The 21,079-nt window shown below is 44.3% G+C and overlaps 1 protein-coding gene across 4 annotated transcripts in view; it reads left to right on the top strand.

The window, feature by feature from the left end:
* NHSL3 (NHS like 3) overlaps nt 1-21,079 on the top strand; it is a 276,163-nt gene that overhangs the window by 168,945 nt on the left and 86,139 nt on the right. For all 4 annotated transcript variants that reach the window (XM_086955712.1, XM_086955714.1, XM_086955715.1 and 1 more), the window contains 3 exons: nt 9,610-9,765; nt 15,430-15,485; nt 17,210-17,339. In XM_086955712.1, the coding sequence (XP_086811838.1) occupies nt 9,610-9,765; nt 15,430-15,485; nt 17,210-17,339 (342 nt within the window). The remainder of the gene's footprint in view (nt 1-9,609; nt 9,766-15,429; nt 15,486-17,209; nt 17,340-21,079) is intronic.

Below are 21,079 nucleotides of genomic sequence, written 5' to 3' on the forward strand. Positions count from 1 at the left end.
GGAGCTGAAACGAAGGACGTGGCACGGCGACCCTGGACAGCAAAGAGTGGAGTTTGCAGGATACATGGAGTGGGTTTCACACGTCGTTTCAACGGGGGAGCCGGGCATTCTAGAAGGCACGCCATGGCCACTTTGAACATTGTTACAATATTTGGTCAAAGGAAAAAAACATATCCTTCTTTGAAAACAGGAAGAGTTGGCATTGGCAATCGAGTTCCCCCAGAAACACTCCTAAAAAAGCTTACAGTTTAAAGATGAATAAAACCTGCATAGAACCGGTCCTCGTGCTCCTACTGTGTTTTGTGTGTCACTGCCATCTATGGGCTGTGAGAGCTGTGAGAGCTGTGTGGGCTGTGAGAGCTGTGTGGGCTGTGAGAGCTGTGTGGGCTGTGAGGGCTGTGAGCTGTGAGGGCTGTGAGAGCTGTGAGAGCTGTGAGAGCTGTGAGAGCTGTGAGAGCTGTGAGAGCTGTGAGAGCTGTGAGGGCTGAGAGAGCTGTGTGGGCTGAGAGAGCTGTGTGGGCTGAGAGAGCTGTGTGGGCTGAGAGAGCTGTGTGGGCTGAGAGAGCTGTGTGGGCTGAGAGAGCTGTGTGGGCTGAGAGAGCTGTGTGGGCTGAGAGAGCTGTGTGGGCTGAGAGAGCTGTGTGGGCTGAGAGAGCTGTGTGGGCTGAGAGAGCTGTGTGGGCTGAGAGAGCTGTGTGGGCTGTGAGAGCTGTGTGGGCTGTGAGAGCTGTTGGCAATGTAAATAACAATGCCATTTATTTATAAGTAAAAAAAAAAAAGAAATGTCATGAGCAATGCCAATAGGTCTAACTTTTCCAAAGGCGAAACCATTGCATTGTAAATGCTTGTTTGTATTCCTATGCTGTCCCCGAAGTACATCCTCTGTCATTTTCTGGAGGAAGCATTTGGAAGGTGCAAACTTGGGAAATGATAGAAAGTGGCAGGTAGAAGTGACGACACCTCTGGGAACACGCTGTAAAACTGTTATATTATGTGAGCCTCACTTCGGAAGAGCCTGCAAAACCCATGACTGTTTAATCGGTTTATTTATTTGAAACTATTACTTTAAAATGCACCTCTCCGTGAAATTGCACAGGGAGATAACACACTTCACTTCAAGAAAAAAGAAAATCCTAACTAAAGCCACACCTCCCACACCAAGAGGCCCATGCTGTGCTACACAAGCCATTCACCCATTTTCATGTGTGGCGTTTGTCACACATGTTAATGTCAAGACGCTGAAGACAAGAGCGTAGCACTCTTCTGGTGGGTGCTACAAACAGCATAAGAGGGCATTAGGCGCTATACAAATGTTATAACATTTGAGTCTTCGACTACCCTCCCCTGACGACATTTCACCTCTGTGTGGCGGGTCGAATGAGTACTCTGTTAGTTGCAGAGGCGCAACTAGAGCCGAATTTCCGGGGGGGGGGGGGGGGGGGGGGCGGCTAAGGAAAAATTTCGGGGGGGGGGGCTGAACCTTTAATCAGTAGGCAGAGTGGAGCTGCAGGGCCACCAACAAGGGGTGAAACAACAGCAAGGCCTAATTAGCATTCAAATGGTCTTTTAAAGACCTGTTAAACGATCGGGTGCGGCTCTGTGTGTGACCGGGATCTGTCTCATAGGCTATTTTGGCATATTTCTTTCGCTTTCGTAAACCACACCTGGTTTTTCCACCCTTTTGATTCACTGGGGTAGCATGGAAACCTCACTACTGATTTCTGCTTCAGACAGAATGGCTAATTAATAGAGAAAACGAAAAATGAGAAATAACATTGGAGGAAACCAAATCATGGAAAGACCATTTTAAGAAAAGGCAGTTTTAAGGAAAGACAAATGGATCGAAAATTAAAAGGAAGCATTTTAAAGCGAAGATCATTTTAAGCAAAAATCCAAAATTACGGTAAATTTTTGTGAAGTTTAGGGGTGGTGAAGGTTTTTTGGTTTCTGGGATAGATTAAATTATGGGGTGATGAGAGGCTTTTAGGGTTCAGGGATGGGTGAAATTTTGGGTGGTGAGGGTTTTAGGGTTCATTGACTGGAGTTTTATAAGTGGCGAGTTTATTTTATTTTTTTGTGTTGAGGGACGCATGGATTGGTGTTGGGGTTTTTTAGGGTTCATGGATGGGCGGAGTGTGGGGCTGGTGAGGACTTTTAAGGTTTAGTGATGGGTAAAGTTTTGGGGTTTGTATAAGATTTAAAGGATTCAGAAACAGTTGGAGTTTGAGTGCAGTGCTTTAAGGTTCTGGAATGAGTGGAGATTAGGGTGGTAAAGGTGTTAAAGGTCCAGGGATTGGCGAAATTTAGCTGTGGAAAGGGTTTTAGTGTTCAGTAAAGGGTGGAGTTCAGCGGTCGAGAGGGGTTTTTGGAGGTCATGGAGAGGTGGAGTTTAGAGGTGACGAGGGTTATTTAAGGTTCAGTAGAGTTTAGAAGTGGTGAGTGTTTTTAAGGATTCATTGATGGATTGGATTTAGGCATAGGAAGGGTTTTTAGGTTTGAGGAGTGGGTGGAGTTATAGGGTAGCATGGGGATTTAGGATTAGAAGGGTGGAGTTTGGGGGTAGAAAGGGCTTTTAGGGTTTACTGATTGGTGGAGATTAGGAGTCAGGGATGAGTGCAGTTTGGCATAGCAAGGGCTTTTTAGGTTTCAGGGATGGATGGAGTTTAGGGGTAGAAAAGTATTTTAGGGTTCCGTCATGAGTGGAGTTTAAGGGTCAGGGATGGGTGTAGTTTGATCTTGGTGAGGAGTTTTTAGGGGACAGAGGCGTTATGGGGATGTGAAGGTATCTGGGATGGAGGCTGTTTAGGGGCGGCAAGCGGTCGGTGCATTAAAAGCATCCAAAGTAATCAACAGTGTAAAAGATATACGTCAGAAATTATATTTTCTGAAGTAAAGCACTGAAATAAATATCTCCCACAAAAATGCTTGTGAAAGTAAGACCTGTAGCCATGTCATTTACACCTTAAAAATAAGCACACAAGCCATTTTTGAGAAAAGAAAATTGATATTCTTTGAATTGGTTTCTAATAAATGGTAAATGTCATTCATCCTGCATTTTAGTACTGGGTACTCTGTGGGAACTTTGACCGTTGCTGAGATTACCAGTTTGTTTGGGGGTGTTTTTGGCAAAAAGGTGTGTGGCGTGTAATTGTGATATTTGGCACAATTCCCGCTGCCGTTAAATCAATTTTAAATGTTGAATTCAATACTGGTATTTTTATTTTAAAAAAAAATACCTTGAATTCTTCACCGGTATTCTTTTAATATTTTGCTTTTGCGATGTACTCAATCAGGAAGAGAGGAACTGTTGGAACATAGACGGTGTTTTGGGGAGGACAGCTGGAGCATGTCATAGAACGACGCCATATTGTGTCTGGCGCGTTTTAGTGCTCTATTTCTATCAGGAGGAGCCCTCTCCTATAAAATCAGGGTCGAAGCGTGAACGCGTTACTACTAGGTACTCTGTGGGAACTTTGACAGTTGCTGGAATTACTAGTTTATTTCGGGGTGTTTTTTTCGAAAAGCTATGCAGCATTTATTTGTGATATTTAGCACAATTTCCTGCTCCCGTTACATACATTTTTAATTCAATGCTACTATTTTATTTTATTCTTAAATGTGAATTTTTCACCGGTATTCTTGTAATATTTTGCTATTGAGAAGTACTCAATCGGGAACTGTTGGCACATAGACGTGGCTTTTCGGAGGAGGGCTGGAGTTTGTCATGGGGGATGTTCATGATGTTTTATCCCGAGATATAGAACAGATTTTTGTGATGAAAAAGTTGTGAGTGGAGGGCAACCTGCGTTATTCCCCTCTGTAGCTCCTTTATGTGAAGGATCTGGTTCTGCTGGACCAGTTGGCCTCATTTGACACTCTGGATCATAACATCATGTTGGACAGGTTATAGCATCTAGAGTGACAGGCTTGGCATGGAGGTGGCTGGGTTCATTTCTTGAGAGACGTGAGCAGTAGGTCTGGATGAATCCATATTCCTCGGGCGAAAGAGTTGAAATGGGGAGTGCCACAAGGTCCCTCTCTCAGTCCGACACTTTTCAACATTTACATAACTCCCTTGGCATATTTGGTAGAATCCTTTGAACATCAAAGTAATCTCCTATGCAGATAACACCCAACTCCTGCTTGTGTACGATGGGGAGGCACCAGTGCAAAGGTCACATTTGCTCAGTGCATAACAGCACTGCCTTGATTGCCTGAGGCTAATTGCCTGCAATGTAATCCAGCCAAAACTGAGATCTTCCTATTTGGGAAGGACCCCATTCCAGGATGGTCAGGAGCCTGGCCTAATAATGTCTCTTGCCCCCCCCCCCCTACCCTTCCCTCTGCAGTGGCAAGAAATCTGTGCGTTAAGTTTGGTGACCAACTCTCGTTCAGTGCTCAAGTGTCAGCTGTAGCGTGAAGGCTTTCTTCTGGATCCTTCGTATGCTGAAGAATTTCCTGTAGTTGCTTCCGCATGAAGTGCAGGCTATTGTGGTTAGGGCTTTAATCCTTTCTAGGCTGGACTATGCCAATGTTTTGTAATTGGGTCTCCCAGATTTCTCAGGTCAGCAGTTACAAGTTATGGTAAGCATAACCCTCGGTATTCACAGGCTGTCTAAGCAAGCCAGGGGAAGCTCTGCGGAGTAGCTAGCCATCAGAAATCCAGGACCATGATTTATTATTGTCTTGATTTCGGCTGCGGTTCGCACTGCTGCTTCCAGCTCTCTGCAGACCTCGAAGGTGCGGTACTTGACTTGAAGCTACATCTTTGAGGTTGTGTGTGCGCCTCCTTCTGTTACTTTCAAAGTTCCAATCGTAACGCTGGCCCCTTGGGTGTCCTATAGCCGAAGAACTTCAGCAGTACTGCTTGTAGACCAGAGTTACTATGCCGAGCTAGCAGAGCGCATCAGAAATCTGGCAGGCGATGAGCACCATCCTTGTTTTGAAAAGTGACCTTACGGAAAAACTGGTTTGATCATAACTGTACAACCACAATCAGCCTTCCACCATCAGTAAGCATTTTAACTGCTGTGCTTACTCAGTACAGATTGTACACTGACTTTTATTGTTAATGATGTCTGCGTATTACCTATTATATGGGACTATTCGTCACACGGTTTCTCCTGGGTTAGGCCTTGACTTCGCGACCAGCTGCTGGAGAGCCGCCGAAACTGGGACGTTCTGTCTAGTCCTTGTAGACTTTGTACCGGGACACGTGACCTCTACGGAGGGCCAGCAAAATCACCTTTTGAACTGCTGGGTGCTTACTGCAGTCCACGGGGTATGTAGTTGCTGTTACTCTCTTAGCCATGTCCTTTTATTTCGGTTTTATATTTAATGTCAAATACAAATACGAAGACCAAAGAAAGGCACACAACAAATAACATATATTATGCAAAATTGACGAATCTTTCAGGGTCTTCAGTGTGGAGAATTCTTCTTTATTGATATAACAAGTTGAGAGATACACACAGCCTCATCCCACGCATTTCACCCAAACTGGCTTCCTCTGGCTAAATATTGAACACCTCACTTGAAAGCCCAAGGTTTGGCATCTGATTTTAAGTTTTAGGCAATGGTCCAAATTTTGTTAGGAGTAATAATACGTCAAACGATCAAAATGGCTGATTCCTTGAAAAACTCACCAGTATGCACCGAGTTTTAGGCTGTCTTCACCTCACGAATAAAAACACGATCAGATTGCCGTGTTTATTAAGCCTTCGAACTGCCGTGCCTCTTCATTTTAATAAAAGAAGCCAACATGTTTCATTGCCTGTTGATACTTATTGTCAATTTCTTCAGGGCTAGGGGTCAGTCCTCGCCGCACTGTAAATCATAGTTAGATACCCAGGTGGTTGCCCCCTTATGGCATACCTGCAGCCACCTTCTATAGTGTACATGTCTACACAACCTGGAAAAATCTGCAGCGTTTGGCTCACTCGCTCCTCACTCTTCACAGCCATTTTGTTTGTTTGACGTATTATTACTCCTAACAAAATTTGGACCATTGCCTAAAAACGCAATAAGAAAAAGTGAAGTGCTATTGGAAACTTAAGATTGGATGCCAAACCTTAAACTTTGAAGTGAAGTGTTCAATATTTAGCCCTGAGGAAGCCCGTTTGGGTGAAACGCGTTGGCTGAGGCTGTGTGTATCTCTCAACTTGTGATATCAATAAAGAAGAATTCTCCACACTGAAGACCCTGAAAGATTCTTCAATTTTGCATATTATGTTATTTGTTGTGTGCCTCTCTTTGTTCTTTGTATTTATCATTGTATTAGGTATTGCCGCAGTGGACCTTAGAGGTGAGCACCTGTTTATTTACAATTCGAAACACATATAGTGATTAAAGGGTGAGTGCAGCATTAATCATCCCTCGCTGCCATCGCATCATTTGAAAATTATATTTAATGTGGAATGGTCCGCAGCCTCATGTTGCTTTCATTTAGTTACTATGAACCAGGGATGTCCCGCCTAGGTCCAAGGGATCAAGATCCGTGCCAGGTTTTCAAGATAACTGCCGACTATGTGATTTATTTGTGTTAAGACTAATTAAGTTTAACCCACGAGGCATCCTCCCTTCTCGATCTTTGTTGGGCAATCCTGGATACAAATCAATGCAGTTGTCAGGGAAAATTAACTTCATACATATTCACTTATTTAAAATAAGCATTGGCACTGCCAATGGGTCTGGCTTTAAAGGCATGTTGTATGGTAATGTGAAGCGTTATAAGTAAATAGCATGGGATGAATATGTATTTGTGTAAAAGCAAAAAACTGTAGAATAATGTTGATGAAGGTTAAATTGTTCGGTGACAGTTGCACTGTCCAGCCAGACTTAAAACCCTTGTAGGTTAATGACTGCGTTAATGACTTCCCTCTTCCCATTTTGCTACTGCCAGAGTAGGACAACACAATAAATGATCTAGTTATCTTAGACACTTTTACAGCATTGTAATGTCATGTGTCTGCCCTTGAAAGTTTAACCTCAGCTGGCTGGATAAATACAATTAAAAATGAACAATGGCGGAATGCTGAACAAATCAAGCATTCACCCTCAGTCACAGCTCTGGGTCAAATCCATTGGTATTTTTTGCATGTCACTCCAGTTTAGACACAGCCATATGCAAATCAGTCTTGACCCTGCTCCCCATGGGAACAGTCCAACCCTTGTCTTTTTGATAAATAAAATGATCACACCTGCAGTGGAACGCAAGCACTTTTTTTGAGGAACCACGCACCTTCTGACCAATCCCAACATGTGCGCTGAGCCTAAGTCCCTCTCTAGTGATGCTCGCATAATTGCCTGGGGACCGCTGCGCTTTCAAACCAGACCATAAAAATTTAGAAACTTGCATCATTAGTATCCCTTTTAAAGCATGAGCTAGCTCATGGTTTTGGCATGGCATAAAATAGAGGGCTCTCAAGTCTTCTTTTGCCCAATAGTGGTGAATGGCACTCGTAGTTCAGAGCGGCCGCCATTAGGAACCCTACAAGGCTCTGGGTTCGTACATACCATTGAACATAAATTGACCAGAGCTAGTCAGAAAGGGTGCAGTACTGTGCAGGCAGTGCCTGGGTAGCGATTAGGGTCAGATATGGAACCTGAACCCTGTAGAAGCAAGTTACCCAGTTAACACCTTGGCTGCTTGAGATATTCCCTTGCTCTGCTGGACCATAATAGAAATGGGTGTGGTCATGACGAGCTCAGCTCGTCATCAGCACACGAGCACTGTGCCTCATGACGAGCTGAGCTCGTCATGAGCACAGAAGGTTAAAGTGACTTAGGGACCTTCTTGAATGAAAAGTAATCACTATTTTAGTATGTTTTCCTATCTTACGTTTACGTAGGTAGAATGTAGGAACACAGCAAAAGCGACTCTTTAGGAGAGCTGCTTTCATTACGGCAAAAAATAGCATCACAGTCCACACAGTGCGATATGTTCAAGATGTTTGTCAATCCAGATGTTGTGATCTGCATGTCTTAAGTAAAAAAAAAATATTTTCGCAGCTCTTTATTGGAATCCTTGTGCCAGCAGTTGTTCATTTTCCTCTGTGCTGTAATTGCTTACATTCACTTACTGAGCAATATTAATAAAATATTCTTCTTATGAACTGGAAGTTTTACAAAACGAGGTCCCTATTGCTGACTAGAAGCCCCTTTCAGAAGAACATTCCATTTTGAGGTGCATCCGTTGTGCTGTGGGATAATCCTCCCGAGGAAATGTGTCTAACGCTGTCTTTGGAGAACAGGCCTACTCGACCACCTCTCCCTGGCCGTCCCTGCCCCTCCATTGAGGGTCCGTCGAGATGTCTGTGGTGCTCAGTACTGGAGCATGCATTGTAGATGCTCGGCAATCTATGGCTGTGTCTGAGTAACAACTCTCTGCACACTAGTGTAGTGAGAGTAAGGCTATTGGGGCACTGCAGTAAGACACTTTTAATTGTTGGGGTGGTAGAGTGAGCATCTGTAAAATGCTGAACATCCGAGAAAGAATACCTTTTTGGAGTGCCAGAATTAGAAACGTTTGCATTGTGGAAGATAAAGAGCCTGCAAATTCATTTGGTGTCAGACTAAAGATGTGCTAAATGTATTTGTGTCACATAATAAGAAGCATGACGGTATTTGGGTGGCAGATCAAGGATCTCTGTAATATTGGGGTACCAGATAAAGAATCTTTGAGGCTCCTGAAATGAGGATTTATAAAATATGATGGTGCTAGACTAAGGATCTGATGAGTAATGGGGACTCAGATTAGTAATCCGCACAATAATGGGGTACCAGAATAATAACCTGTAACAATATGGAGGCTCCAGAATGAGATTATTTACAATATTGGGTTGCTAGACAAGCTGTAAAACATTGGGGTGTCAGACTAAGAATTTTAAAAGTAAAATGTTGCAAAAGTACAGAATTACCAAAAAAAACTTAAGTAGCAGAATAAAAATCTGTACATTGTTTATGGATATGGTGGCAAAATAAGGATTATTAGGGTAGCAAAACAAAAGGTAGGTAAAACATTTTGGTGCTGGAATTAGAATCTGTGAAATATATATATATTGTGCCTGAATTGAAATCTGTAAAACAATCGGGGTGGAGAGTAACTGAATGAAGTGTTAGGCATTGGGGCACATTTCAGGCTCGCTGTTTGTACTTAGGGTGGGACAGATGCCCGCGACATTATTCGGCTGAGCGTAGGCGAAACCACAAGACATACCTGAGGCAGGACGGGGACGTTTTGTGAAGGTGTTCAGCAAACAATATGTGTGTTTACGGGCGCGTGAGCTGTACACCTTGCACCACGCCTACCTCCTCCCATGATTGCTGCACCAGTGCTTCATGTCCGTATGGTGGGAGTGGGTGGAAGGTGTTATTACTGCTGCGACACACCTGTCGAAAACGAAAAATTCCAGAGAAAAGTTGCTCTGCGGTGAGTGTACCTCATGTGATGACGCACACCTTCTCTGCCATTGCTTCAGACCAGTGGCTGGCCGGGCCTGTCTCTGCTGTAGGGTGACCTTGTTGATACCCGGCGCATGTGTACTCTAGGAGAGGTGACGTTGTGCTGACTGGAACTAACGAGCTGTTCTTTCTCTCTTCCGGTTGTAGCTGCCATCAAGGCGGAGGAGAGCAAGCGACAGAGCGCCCAGCACAAGAGCGGCGACCGGCAGCAGGAGAATGTCTTCTTCCCGAGCACCCGCCCGCCCGAACTGGAGGAGCTGCACATCCAGGCGCAGGAGGGCCTCAAGTCCAAGCAGCACCAAGGTAGCGCCCGAGGGGCATCTGCGCCGCAGTAGGCCGCGGGCCACGAACGCCCTGGCGGCAAGAAATCGGCCTAAGCAATGAAAGCTGTAAAACACCTGCATAATTATATACACACACTTTGACATGGTGCTTTTCCACTGGCCAAATCCAGCTGTTTTGTTCGAATTTTGCTTCCACTCAGCACAACGTACAGCATGGGGCAATGGGTCATCCCACTTCACCATTTTCTCTATTTTGCGCCCATGCGTATCCAGGGAAAAAGGAGGGTACTCCAGTGGCAAAGCGTGTGGGCTAATATTTCACTTTGCCAATGCCCTTTCTCTCTGCAGTCTTCATAATTTATTGTTATTTTCATTCATTCGTTCATATGTGTTTAAACTATATCTTAGGGTCACCGGCATTCAAAGTCAATAGTACTTCTTCTGTGGCATCATACCTGCTAAGAAACACCCAAGTGCTTCTATTTAAAATATATGCAATGGTCAATTAAAAAAAAATAATTATAGGCCCATTGCTGCCACGTCTAGGCAGCAAAAAACACAGTTGGTGGACAGAATGCAGAACAATGTCTTACATTCACCCCAGTACAGAGATCTGGGCCTAAATCCATCGTTTTTTTGCACTCCACACCACCCTAGGTCAGACAATGGCTATATGCAAATCAGTCTTGACACTGTGCCTCATGGGAACAGTCCAGCCCGAACTACCAAGCCATGTCTTTCCTAGACCGGAATCAAGCATCCAAGGGTCAGACTGATTTGCATATAGCCATGTCTGAACTGGAACTGGGGTGGCAGAGTGGGCTAAAGAACGGTGATGGATTAAACCCAGATCTTTTGACTGGGTGTGAGTGTTTGATTGATTCAGATGCTCCGTCCATCACCACCCCCTTTTGTACCACGTTTAGGCAGCAACATGTTTTTTTCCTTTTTCTTTTTGTGGCATATGCATGCTATACATAATTAATAATAAAAATAACCATTGCATCCACTTGCCAAGGCCAGACCTAGCAGTATGCCAATGCTTGTTTATTTTAGTATTTGTATAGTACTATTTGCAACGTAATTGCCACTAATCGTTTTATGACATAGGGACTGAAGATTACTGAAGTAACCAGTGTCCTTGTACCTCTTCTCCCTTCCTACAGATTTGGTGGGCTTCATTGCCATTAAGGGAGGGGACCAGAGAGCGTTTCTTTTTAAATCACAGTAAAGTTAATTCACAATATAGTTTGATTGCAAAGTCATAACATAATCTAGATGGATCATGCTAATAACTTTTACCTTATAACTTCTCGCCCGCCCGCCCGAACTGGAGGAGCTGCACATCCAGGCGCAGGAGGGCCTCAAGTCCAAGCAGCACCAAGGTAGCGCCCGAGGGGCATCTGCGCCGCAGTAGGCCGCGGGCCACGAACGCCCTGGCGGCAAGAAATCGGCCTAAGCAATGAAAGCTGTAAAACACCTGCATAATTATATACACACACTTTGACATGGTGCTTTTCCACTGGCCAAATCCAGCTGTTTTGTTCGAATTTTGCTTCCACTCAGCACAACGTACAGCATGGGGCAATGGGTCATCCCACTTCACCATTTTCTCTATTTTGCGCCCATGCGTATCCAGGGAAAAAGGAGGGTACTCCAGTGGCAAAGCGTGTGGGCTAATATTTCACTTTGCCAATGCCCTTTCTCTCTGCAGTCTTCATAATTTATTGTTATTTTCATTCATTCGTTCATATGTGTTTAAACTATATCTTAGGGTCACCGGCATTCAAAGTCAATAGTACTTCTTCTGTGGCATCATACCTGCTAAGAAACACCCAAGTGCTTCTATTTAAAATATATGCAATGGTCAATTAAAAAAAAATAATTATAGGCCCATTGCTGCCACGTCTAGGCAGCAAAAAACACAGTTGGTGGACAGAATGCAGAACAATGTCTTACATTCACCCCAGTACAGAGATCTGGGCCTAAATCCATCGTTTTTTTGCACTCCACACCACCCTAGGTCAGACAATGGCTATGACAGTGCCTCATGGGAACAGTCCAGCCCGAACTACCAAGCCATGTCTTTCCTAGACCGGAATCAAGCATCCAAGGGTCAGACTGATTTGCATATAGCCATGTCTGAACTGGAACTGGGGTGGCAGAGTGGGCTAAAGAACGGTGATGGATTAAACCCAGATCTTTTGACTGGGTGTGAGTGTTTGATTGATTCAGATGCTCCGTCCATCACCACCCCCTTTTGTACCACGTTTAGGCAGCAACATGTTTTTTTCCTTCTTTCTCTTTTTGTGGCATATGCATGCTATACATAATTAATAATAAAAATAACCATTGCATCCACTTGCCAAGGCCAGACCTAGCAGTATGCCAATGCTTGTTTATTTTAGTATTTGTATAGTACTATTTGCAACGTAATTGCCACTAATCGTTTTATGACATAGGGACTGAAGATTACTGAAGTAACCAGTGTCCTTGTACCTCTTCTCCCTTCCTACAGATTTGGTGGGCTTCATTGCCATTAAGGGAGGGGACCAGAGAGCGTTTCTTTTTAAATCACAGTAAAGTTAATTCACAATATAGTTTGATTGCAAAGTCATAACATAATCTAGATGGATCATGCTAATAACATTTGCCTTATAACTTCTGCGCAAGCTGGCATTTTCCATAAACAATGAGAAATAGTCTGGTCCCTGGTTGGCCCGTCTCCTTTGTAGGCTCTGTATTCGACACTGGCAGACTGATATGTATCCATCGAAAGCTAGAGGTCCCGATGGAGACATGGATCTTCCCACCCCCTTCCAGTAACAAAATCCCATTCTTCTGTGCCTAGAGCCTTCTTGCAGTTCCCTAGCAATGCACGTAGGTTGATGAGACCAGCACTGAGAGGATCTTGAGCACCTTGTCCTCTGGCGTCTAACTCTGTAGTGGCTGTTCGAAGGGGATTATCATCATGTTTCTTTAGGCCCTTGATGAAATGTAGTGTGGCTACAACCATCCGGATGCAAGCGTATAAGGAGCTCTAACAACTGCTGTCAAGTCGCTTTCTGGAAGAAACTTTCACTTTCTGTAGAAGAGAGCGCTGGCACCAGACCGTCTTTGTTTTTCTGGCACCGTGTTCCCGGAGAGCGAGGTTGGTGCCCATGGTGAATCTAGTAAAAAAAAATGGCCGTTGAAGCCGTCAAGGTTCATGAGATTGAGGCAGGTTTGTACTATTTCCTGTTTATTGTTTGCAAGAAACAGGAATTCTGTCTTGGTTGGATGGAGCTTCGAGTAGGTGCTTAACACCCAGCTCTGGATGGTGTGCAGGCAGTGTTGGATATCCCAAGCAGAGGAGACCTTCAAGCAGGGTCGTGTCCAAGAAAAAGTGGTTTAGGCAATGTTGTTCGGTTAGAAAGCTTCATGGTGTGTTCCGAGAAGACCAGACGTATTTTCCATGTGTGTTCAATCTGAGAACTAAGAGTAGCACGAGCATTGATGTGTGATCTTGCCTTTACTCATATGTGCTCAGCTGAAGCAGTGCTGGGTGATACCACTGCACTGGCGGGTGATACTTCCTTTGCTCAGATGTGCACAGCTGTAGCATTGTCTTATGATCTTGCCTTTACTCCGCTGTGCTCAACTGAAGCTTTTGTTGGGTGATGATGTCGCACTGTCAGGTGGTGCTGCCTTTCCACAGTTGTGCTCAGCCGATGCTTGACTCAGATGTGCTCCGGCCCACCATTGTCTGCTGATACTGGCTTCACTCAGGCGCAGGTTCGTACACTGCCTGACCCACGGATGCCACTGTAGATGTTCGCAAAAAATGGCTTACCTGTGGCGCCGATCTTCATACTGAGGCTCTACAATGGTCCTCTAGACTTGCCCCCTCTCAAGGGACACTTCTTTATTCTCGTTAATGGTACTAGGATGGGGTTCCCCTTCTACAGACCTTTGAAAGCTGAAAGGTGCCTATAGAAACTGGTGCAGCTGCCGAGTTTAAAGTCGAAACATTCTTCGGGTGTTTCGATGCCTTTCTGGACAAAGGAGGTTATTTCAGACACACGAGTATAACATTTCCCCAGGCTTGGAAATTAAAGTTGCTGGAAAGAAATATATATTTTTTTAGGTTAATAAAGAATGCATTCACAAAGGCCTCCTTGAGGAAGGGGATAGCTGAATAGTGACTGTGGGACATTCACTGTACTATTGATTTAACAAGTGCTTACTTTAACCTGTTGTTGTGGATGAAATAAATCTATCCGTACAGGAGACAATAACCCCCATCGCCGGAGGTGTCTCACTGTGACAGGCGAGGCAACTCAGCTCGGCGCATGGTTGCATTCATGAATGTACACTGCGGTCATAGGTCACCGGCATGCTGGAGCTACGATACGAACAGAATGCATTCCCCTGTTGCGGAGATTAGTCCCGAAATGCATTGGGATTTGTGTAGGAGAACAGAATTGAATCGTGTGATATCTAACACGAAAATAATCAACATTAGAAAATAATCCAAATAAATAAATCCTGAATACACAACTGTCAACGATTGATTAATTGGATACACTTCAAGAATTTGAAAGATTTCTTTAAGGAGTGCAAGTGGGGACGCTGATCTCACTCGGGGCAACGCATTTTCAGTGCATTAATAAATGCCCATGACGGATGTGGTGCCAGCCACAGGGTTCATAAAAGCCCTCGCTGCCTCTGTGCTCACTGTCTCGCGTTCACGAATGTCTCTTACTCCCTCTGCTGTCACGATCTAGAATGAATAGGCACCCCTTACTGCCTGGCTGTGTAATCAGTAGGCTCCCCCGAATGACCCTCATTGCCTCACTTCCACTTTAGCAGACTTTATAAATGCCTTTTACCTGCTCCCTCAGGGTTGATACATGTGTTTCCCCTCTCAAGGGTTCATGAAGGCCTCCCGCGGCGTTACACGTACCTCGCTAGCACGCATAAAGGCCCCTTACAGGCCCTTCTGCCTTTCCATGCTTCATAAATTCTGCTTTCTGCTTTCTGCCTCGCTGCCATCCTCTAGGGTTTGTAAATGCCCCCGCATCGAATCTGTGCTCGCCCCAAGTATTACAAACCCCTCACTCTCCGTCCATAATCCTACATGTGCCTAGTTTCTCTGCGGTCTCTCTCCTTAGTTAATACACGCTCCCTTATTGCTCCACTCTCTCCCACCAGGCTGTCTCTGCCCTCCCTCCCTATAATTCATAAATGTGATCTAATGCTTTACTCTTCAGGCCTCCTAAATGGCTCTCTTCCTCTTTTCTCACGCCCTACCATTCATTCATAAATGCCCCTCCCCTTTACAGGGTTCGTAAATCCTCACCACTTCCCCCTCTCTAAGGTTCATAAATGCCTCTCACTGCTTTTGCTCTCACCCTCAAAGATTCACACTCACACCTTACAGAACTCCTAGAAGCCTCCAACTATTTCTTTCTTAGCCTTTCTCTGGTTCATAAATGCCCATCACTGCCACACTCACACTTGGAAAAGGGTTCATAAATCCATCTCCGTTCTTTCCTACCATTTCTGAGGTTTTGTAAATGCTGGTCCGAGCCTGGTGAACATCGGAAGGCCGCAAGATGCTGTGTAATGCTGCCACAAACTGATTATTAGATAACATGACTCTGGAATGATGTCTCCTTTTGTTTTTGTTTTGCTATTTCAGATAAACACAAGCACCATAAAAATGACAGAGATGAGACGGACACCAACAGCATTGTGGTGAGTACCTTATTACTGCCTAATATGAAGGAAACACTCGACTACCCCAGCCCGCCTTCCCCATTGTTGATAATACCGGGGCTGTTCTCTGAAGGATCATGTGAGGGCTCTCTCTTCGCAAGGTTCTTCGATTCATCTTCCTCGCGCCTGCGCAGTTTGCCACTTGCCCTCTTGTGTCGGATCCAGTGTCCCTGGCATACTTTTTTGCCATGCACTCTCTATTGCTTTCTCTTTGCTGGACAGTACCAGGCTAATGGCATGCACTCATTTTATAATATGTGTTAATCCCTTTCCATCTGGCACTTGGCTATAGGTTGTGTCTGCCTCATCCCTTTGTAAGTCTGTCTGCAGTGTGATCTTTCTCTCCGCCTCTGTGTGTCTGTCAGTCCCTTCCTAGTGGTGTGCTCACTATTAGCACCTTCAAATTGTTGAGCTCTTCCTAGTAGCCTGCACTCTCGCTCCCTGTAAACTGAGGCGTGCTTTCTCGCATTCGCTTTCTTCTTTGCAACATCAGTGTTTACTCTTTTCCATGCTTAATAGTTATGTCTGTATTTTCCCTGCGCTCTCCCATTCTCTGCACGTCTGTCTGCCTCTTCAACACATTCTACTCTTTCATGCTTTACGTCTGCCTACCTCTTCGAAACTTCTTCACGAGGTATGCTCTCTCCCATTCTCTGTATGTCTCTCTACCTCTTCCCAGCAGTCCACTCTCTTCCATGCTCATACAGCAAATGAAAGCACTCCAAAATCAGTAGTCTTTAATTCCACTAAAACAACTAGAAATATTAGAGTCTGTAGTATAGTGGTAGCCTCATACTTGTATTCCGTCCATTAAATATACTCTTAACACATTTGGTTGTAAAAGATATAATCCATTTTTATTCTTCAATCTTCTTGAGATAAAAAAAATATCATATGAGCCCAGCCAACATATTTTGGCCCAACAAGGGACTTCATCAGGGCTCTGGTAAACGCATACGAAAATATATTTACAATGAAATATTCTCACAAGAGCAAGTACATACAGTATATCTACATTTCACAACCCAAAGTAACAAAGACACAAAATGCCTTAAAAATCATGTAGGTTGATCATAACCATCAACATCCTCACTGGAAAATTTAATAATATTCGTCTTTACTACTGCTGTCTTTATTTACATGTTAATTACAAGGCTCGGGAGCCATCTGGTGTTGCCCATTCATAAATATATTATAAACGAAATAGTCAAAATACATTCTTGAATCGTGTAAGTGTAGCAAATATCATCATATCCACCCAAGTGTGTGTGTGTGTGTGTGTGTGTGTGTGTGTATGTATATGTTTTTCAGAAAAAAAACTGTAAAAATTCCATCTCAAAGCTAATCCTACTTACCTAGATTATGGCTAGAAACTACATAGATTATCAGCCGCATGTCTTCCATGTAAGCTAGTCTGCCTCTTCCCAGAAGTCAGTGCCCTCACCCTCAGTTAGTCGTTCTCTACCTTTGGGGTTACTTTCCAAATGGAGTCTGTGTTCTTGGTTGCCTTCCCTGATCACCCTGTCTCCTCCTAGCAGCTCTTTTCTGTTCCCATTCCTTGACACTTAGACTAATGTCATTTACGCTCTCTTGTTATTTTTTCACCTTTTTGCCATCTATTGCAACTGCCTCCACCACACAATCTACGCATCATTGCCTCATGTAGAGATTTTTGAAAGTGTTTCCTCTTCTTTATCCCATAGTCCTCTCCGGTCGTCCTTGCTGCCGCAGATGATGACAATGTTGCCTTCCGCACTCGATCCTTGTCTTGTGCTGCAGAAAATGCCTCTGAGGATTCATTGTCCATCCGGTCAGAGATGATCCAGCGCACAGGTACAGCAGCGAGAATCACCCACCTCTCCACCACACTGGCCTTTCTCTCTTATTTTATGCATCAAAAATGAGCTATAGTGTAGGGGGCTCTGTGTGGGCTGCAAAGAGTGTGTCTTCAGTTGTGTACATTAATTGAAAATAATGGCTTTAACTTGGATGTGGGAGGGTTTATTGTGTAGCCATCTCTCTCACATTGTCCCTGATCTCTTGCTTACTGCCTCTATCCATCTGTTGTCTCCCACTTTCTCCAGATTCAGGTTGACTGTAGGGTGGGTGGTCTTTGGAGAATTTATTTTCTATCATATTTAAGATTATGGACCCAAACCGGGCTATGAGTGTAGGCATTGCGGAGGTCTCCATATGTGCTGTAAGAGCTCCGGCTCTTCCTAATTGGACTTCACTGTGAGCGGGCTTTGTCTCGTTGTTGCATAATGTATCTTATGTCCTCCTGCATAATCCTATAGAACCTGGCTGACTTACAGAAGTGTGTGTACTCGTCGGAGGGTCTATTTCCATCTGCTCCCTAAATTTAGAGGTTTAAACTGAGCAATGTTTAGTCAGTCTTGTTCACATTCAATGGCATGGAGGTACAAATCTAGATGGTTTATTATATTCTATAGATGTTGTGTTGGCATAAAAGACACCATTTCAAGTTTTAATACAGAACATTATAAACCTAAGCGGAGATGTAAGATGAAGAGTCTGTGTATCTGTCAGGGGCGTCTGTTTTTACCTTTGATCTAAAGTTATAGCCTTTGTCTAACTTGTATGAGCATGGCATGGGCATCAGTGTCTCTATCTCCAGTGCCCTAAGCTACTAGTTTTTGTCAGATTTTCGGACTGCATGACGTTATGGTTTAATTCTCAGTTTATGAATTTACTAGATTATGTTCTACGGCTTTCTGTAGGGTTTTTTCACTTGTTTGGATTGGATCATATTGGTAAGACCCAAGGTTTTGTCAAGTTTATTGCATTAGTAGTTTGGATTTATAGAGAATATTTGTCTAATAGCTCAGTGTTTGAAAGTTATCGCTTCACATCTTGGGTTTGTGAAGGACGTGCTTTAGATTTTGCTTTTGTAAAGATCATATCTTTGTTTTTGAGTTGGGAAAGGTTAATCTTCATCATGGAATCCTTTTTTTTTTTTAACCGTCAGGATATTTAAATATGGGATTTCTTCTGTTACCTGTGAGGACTGGCACCATTACTCCTGCATCTAGCTTAAAAAGCTCCATCTTTTTCAACACATTCTCCTAGGTTCCCCCTTGACTCTAGACTGTGCATAACCAAAAGTTTAGATAACATTTTAGCATTGGCTCTTTCATCAGATATATGTTGTGTGCAAGCGTTGGGGGAGGGATGTGATTCACAACTGGATTGGTGAATGATTAGGTCCACTTGGATCTTTATGCACTGACCAAAATGGAAGCCGCCTTTGACGCCCTAATAATGTCGATCTGGGCATCCCATCCACAGTCATTAAATTCCTTACTGGGTGGTCATTCCTCGACAGTCCTTGTCACCCTCATGTTCTCCAGGCGGGAAACAAAGTGACATCTGAAACTAGACCGTCTGGCTGCATCATTTATGTTTGGAAACAACCATGTTGGCTTACTCTGGAAGCAATGCTTTTCTACAAAAAAAAGTGAGTGACTAGCTTAAAGGCCCCTTTGGGCTATACTGCAGAGAAAGTTACGTTCTCAGGTGAGCCTCGGCGCTCACAATGTTGCATTTTTATTATCCTGGAAAACCTGGGATTTTGAAAGTCTAAAATATGAAATCAAATTTTTTTTCGCCCTATTTCAAGTAAGTTGAATACTTGTCAGTGGAGGTTCAGTTCATTCTAACCTTTCCAGCATTTAGGAAAAGTTAGAAAATCTTCTTGAAGAGTTACTTTATTGGTTGATATGGGAAGCGATGACATGATCTTTAGGTAGTATTGTTTTATTGTTACTACAATTGTTTTAATCTATTATTCTTTTAGAATTCGTTTTTATAAATTGTTCTGTTATCGTATTTAGCTGTGTGGCTACACATACGGTTGGGTTTAACTTCCGCTTCATAGAACTGGAAACTAAACAAAGGTACAGACAGCGAGTACAATTTAATGGGTACAAGTGTATGCAGGTCATAAGTGCTAATTCAATTAACAGAAATGTTATGATAGAATGCCTAATATTAAATAGGCCTATACTTTTGTATCATTTGTAAGGCGATTCATGCACTGTGTGGGGTGCTGAATCACATTATTGGACAGGTGCACAATGGAAGAGTGTTTGGCAGTGTTGTCTTTGTGATCCTATGTTTGAAGTTTTTTTGTCATGTGTGAGCAACTAGAGTGGTGCTCTTGTTATGACTTTGTACAAACGTCTAGCAGCATTAAGGAGCAAAAGGTGTGTAGAGATGGGCATGCAAATTATAAATGTAATTGGCGGTGAAGCATAATTCACTATATTCGAGGAGATTTACCTAGGTGGTCTGTTACAGCTAGTCCAGTGAGGGAGTAGGGCGGAGAGGGGGAGGTTGGGGACTAAAACATAATTAGCAGTTGCACGGTACCAACTTGGCCAGACTGGCAATGGAAGTAAGTGTGTGTGTGTGTGTGTGCGTGCGCGCGCGCCAAAAAGAGTATTAATCAGAGAAGACCCATTGATCCACGCCAAGGTGCACAAGGCAGAGATGCTGTCAAATAAGTAAAATGATGCCAAATGAGCAAAAATGTGTTAATTGTGCCATATCCATGCTGCTTTCCAAAGGCTAGGAAACTACTTACTGTATTGTAAATGCACTTCATACGAGATGATGGAAGTAGAGGAGCAATCGAGGTTGGCAGTCTGAGCAGCAACTAAACAGTTTTGTAAGGCCTAGAATCCGACGCTAGACAGGCTGTAGGAGGCCAGAATTTTGAACTGGTGTTTGCGCAACAAGGATCCTTTTGCTTCCAAAGGCAGACGATGTGAACTACATAGTTTCTAAGGCAGTGGCGGTGCGTCCATTGGGGGCGTTGGGGCGTTGCCCCACTAGCCACTAGCCCCCATGGACGACCGTCACGCTGAGGCACTGGCAGGATTAAAAATGTTCATATTGCGCGCACAAAACGGCAGCCGGCAACCCTCAAGCCTCAATTACCGGGACAAGGCTGGCTGACATCGCGGAAGGTGTGGGGGCGGGGCTGCCTGTGGCAGTGATTGACAGCACAGTACAGCAGTGTGCACAAACAGTGCAGTTGCAGTCGCGCGCATGCCAATGTCTGGATACTCGTTTTCTGGACTTGCCCGCGCATGCGCTCTTGGCACTTTACCTTCCCCTCCCTCCCCAACAGCGACTCAGCGTGCTAGGGACCCGTGCCCCCGGGGTCTCATAAGGGCAGACACTAACCCTGCCTCTCAGCCAATCCTGGCGCAGTGGTGCTGCTAATGCAGCGCCAGGATTGGCTGAGACTCCACTGCGCAGCCTGGATGCATTTAAAAAAACGCTCGAGTCTCTGAGGCGGCGGCACGGCGCGTGATTGGGCCCCTGGTGTGGAGAAGGAGCCGAGGACGAGGTCCGACTCTAATCCGGAGGAAGGTAAGTTGTCTCTTTATTTTATTACCCGCCTTCGTCCCCTGTGCATTTTTGCAACACTCCTGGACCTGTTCCCCCCCACCCCCCACCCGCCCGTATTGCCGGCCGCAACTGTGTCGAGTCCTGGGTATTACAAAAGAGGCCGGGGTCTCCAGCTCACCAGGGACAGGCGAACC

Source organism: Lissotriton vulgaris, chromosome 2_1 (assembly GCF_964263255.1).
Source record: "Lissotriton vulgaris chromosome 2_1, aLisVul1.2, whole genome shotgun sequence".
NCBI lineage: Eukaryota > Metazoa > Chordata > Amphibia > Caudata > Salamandridae > Lissotriton > Lissotriton vulgaris.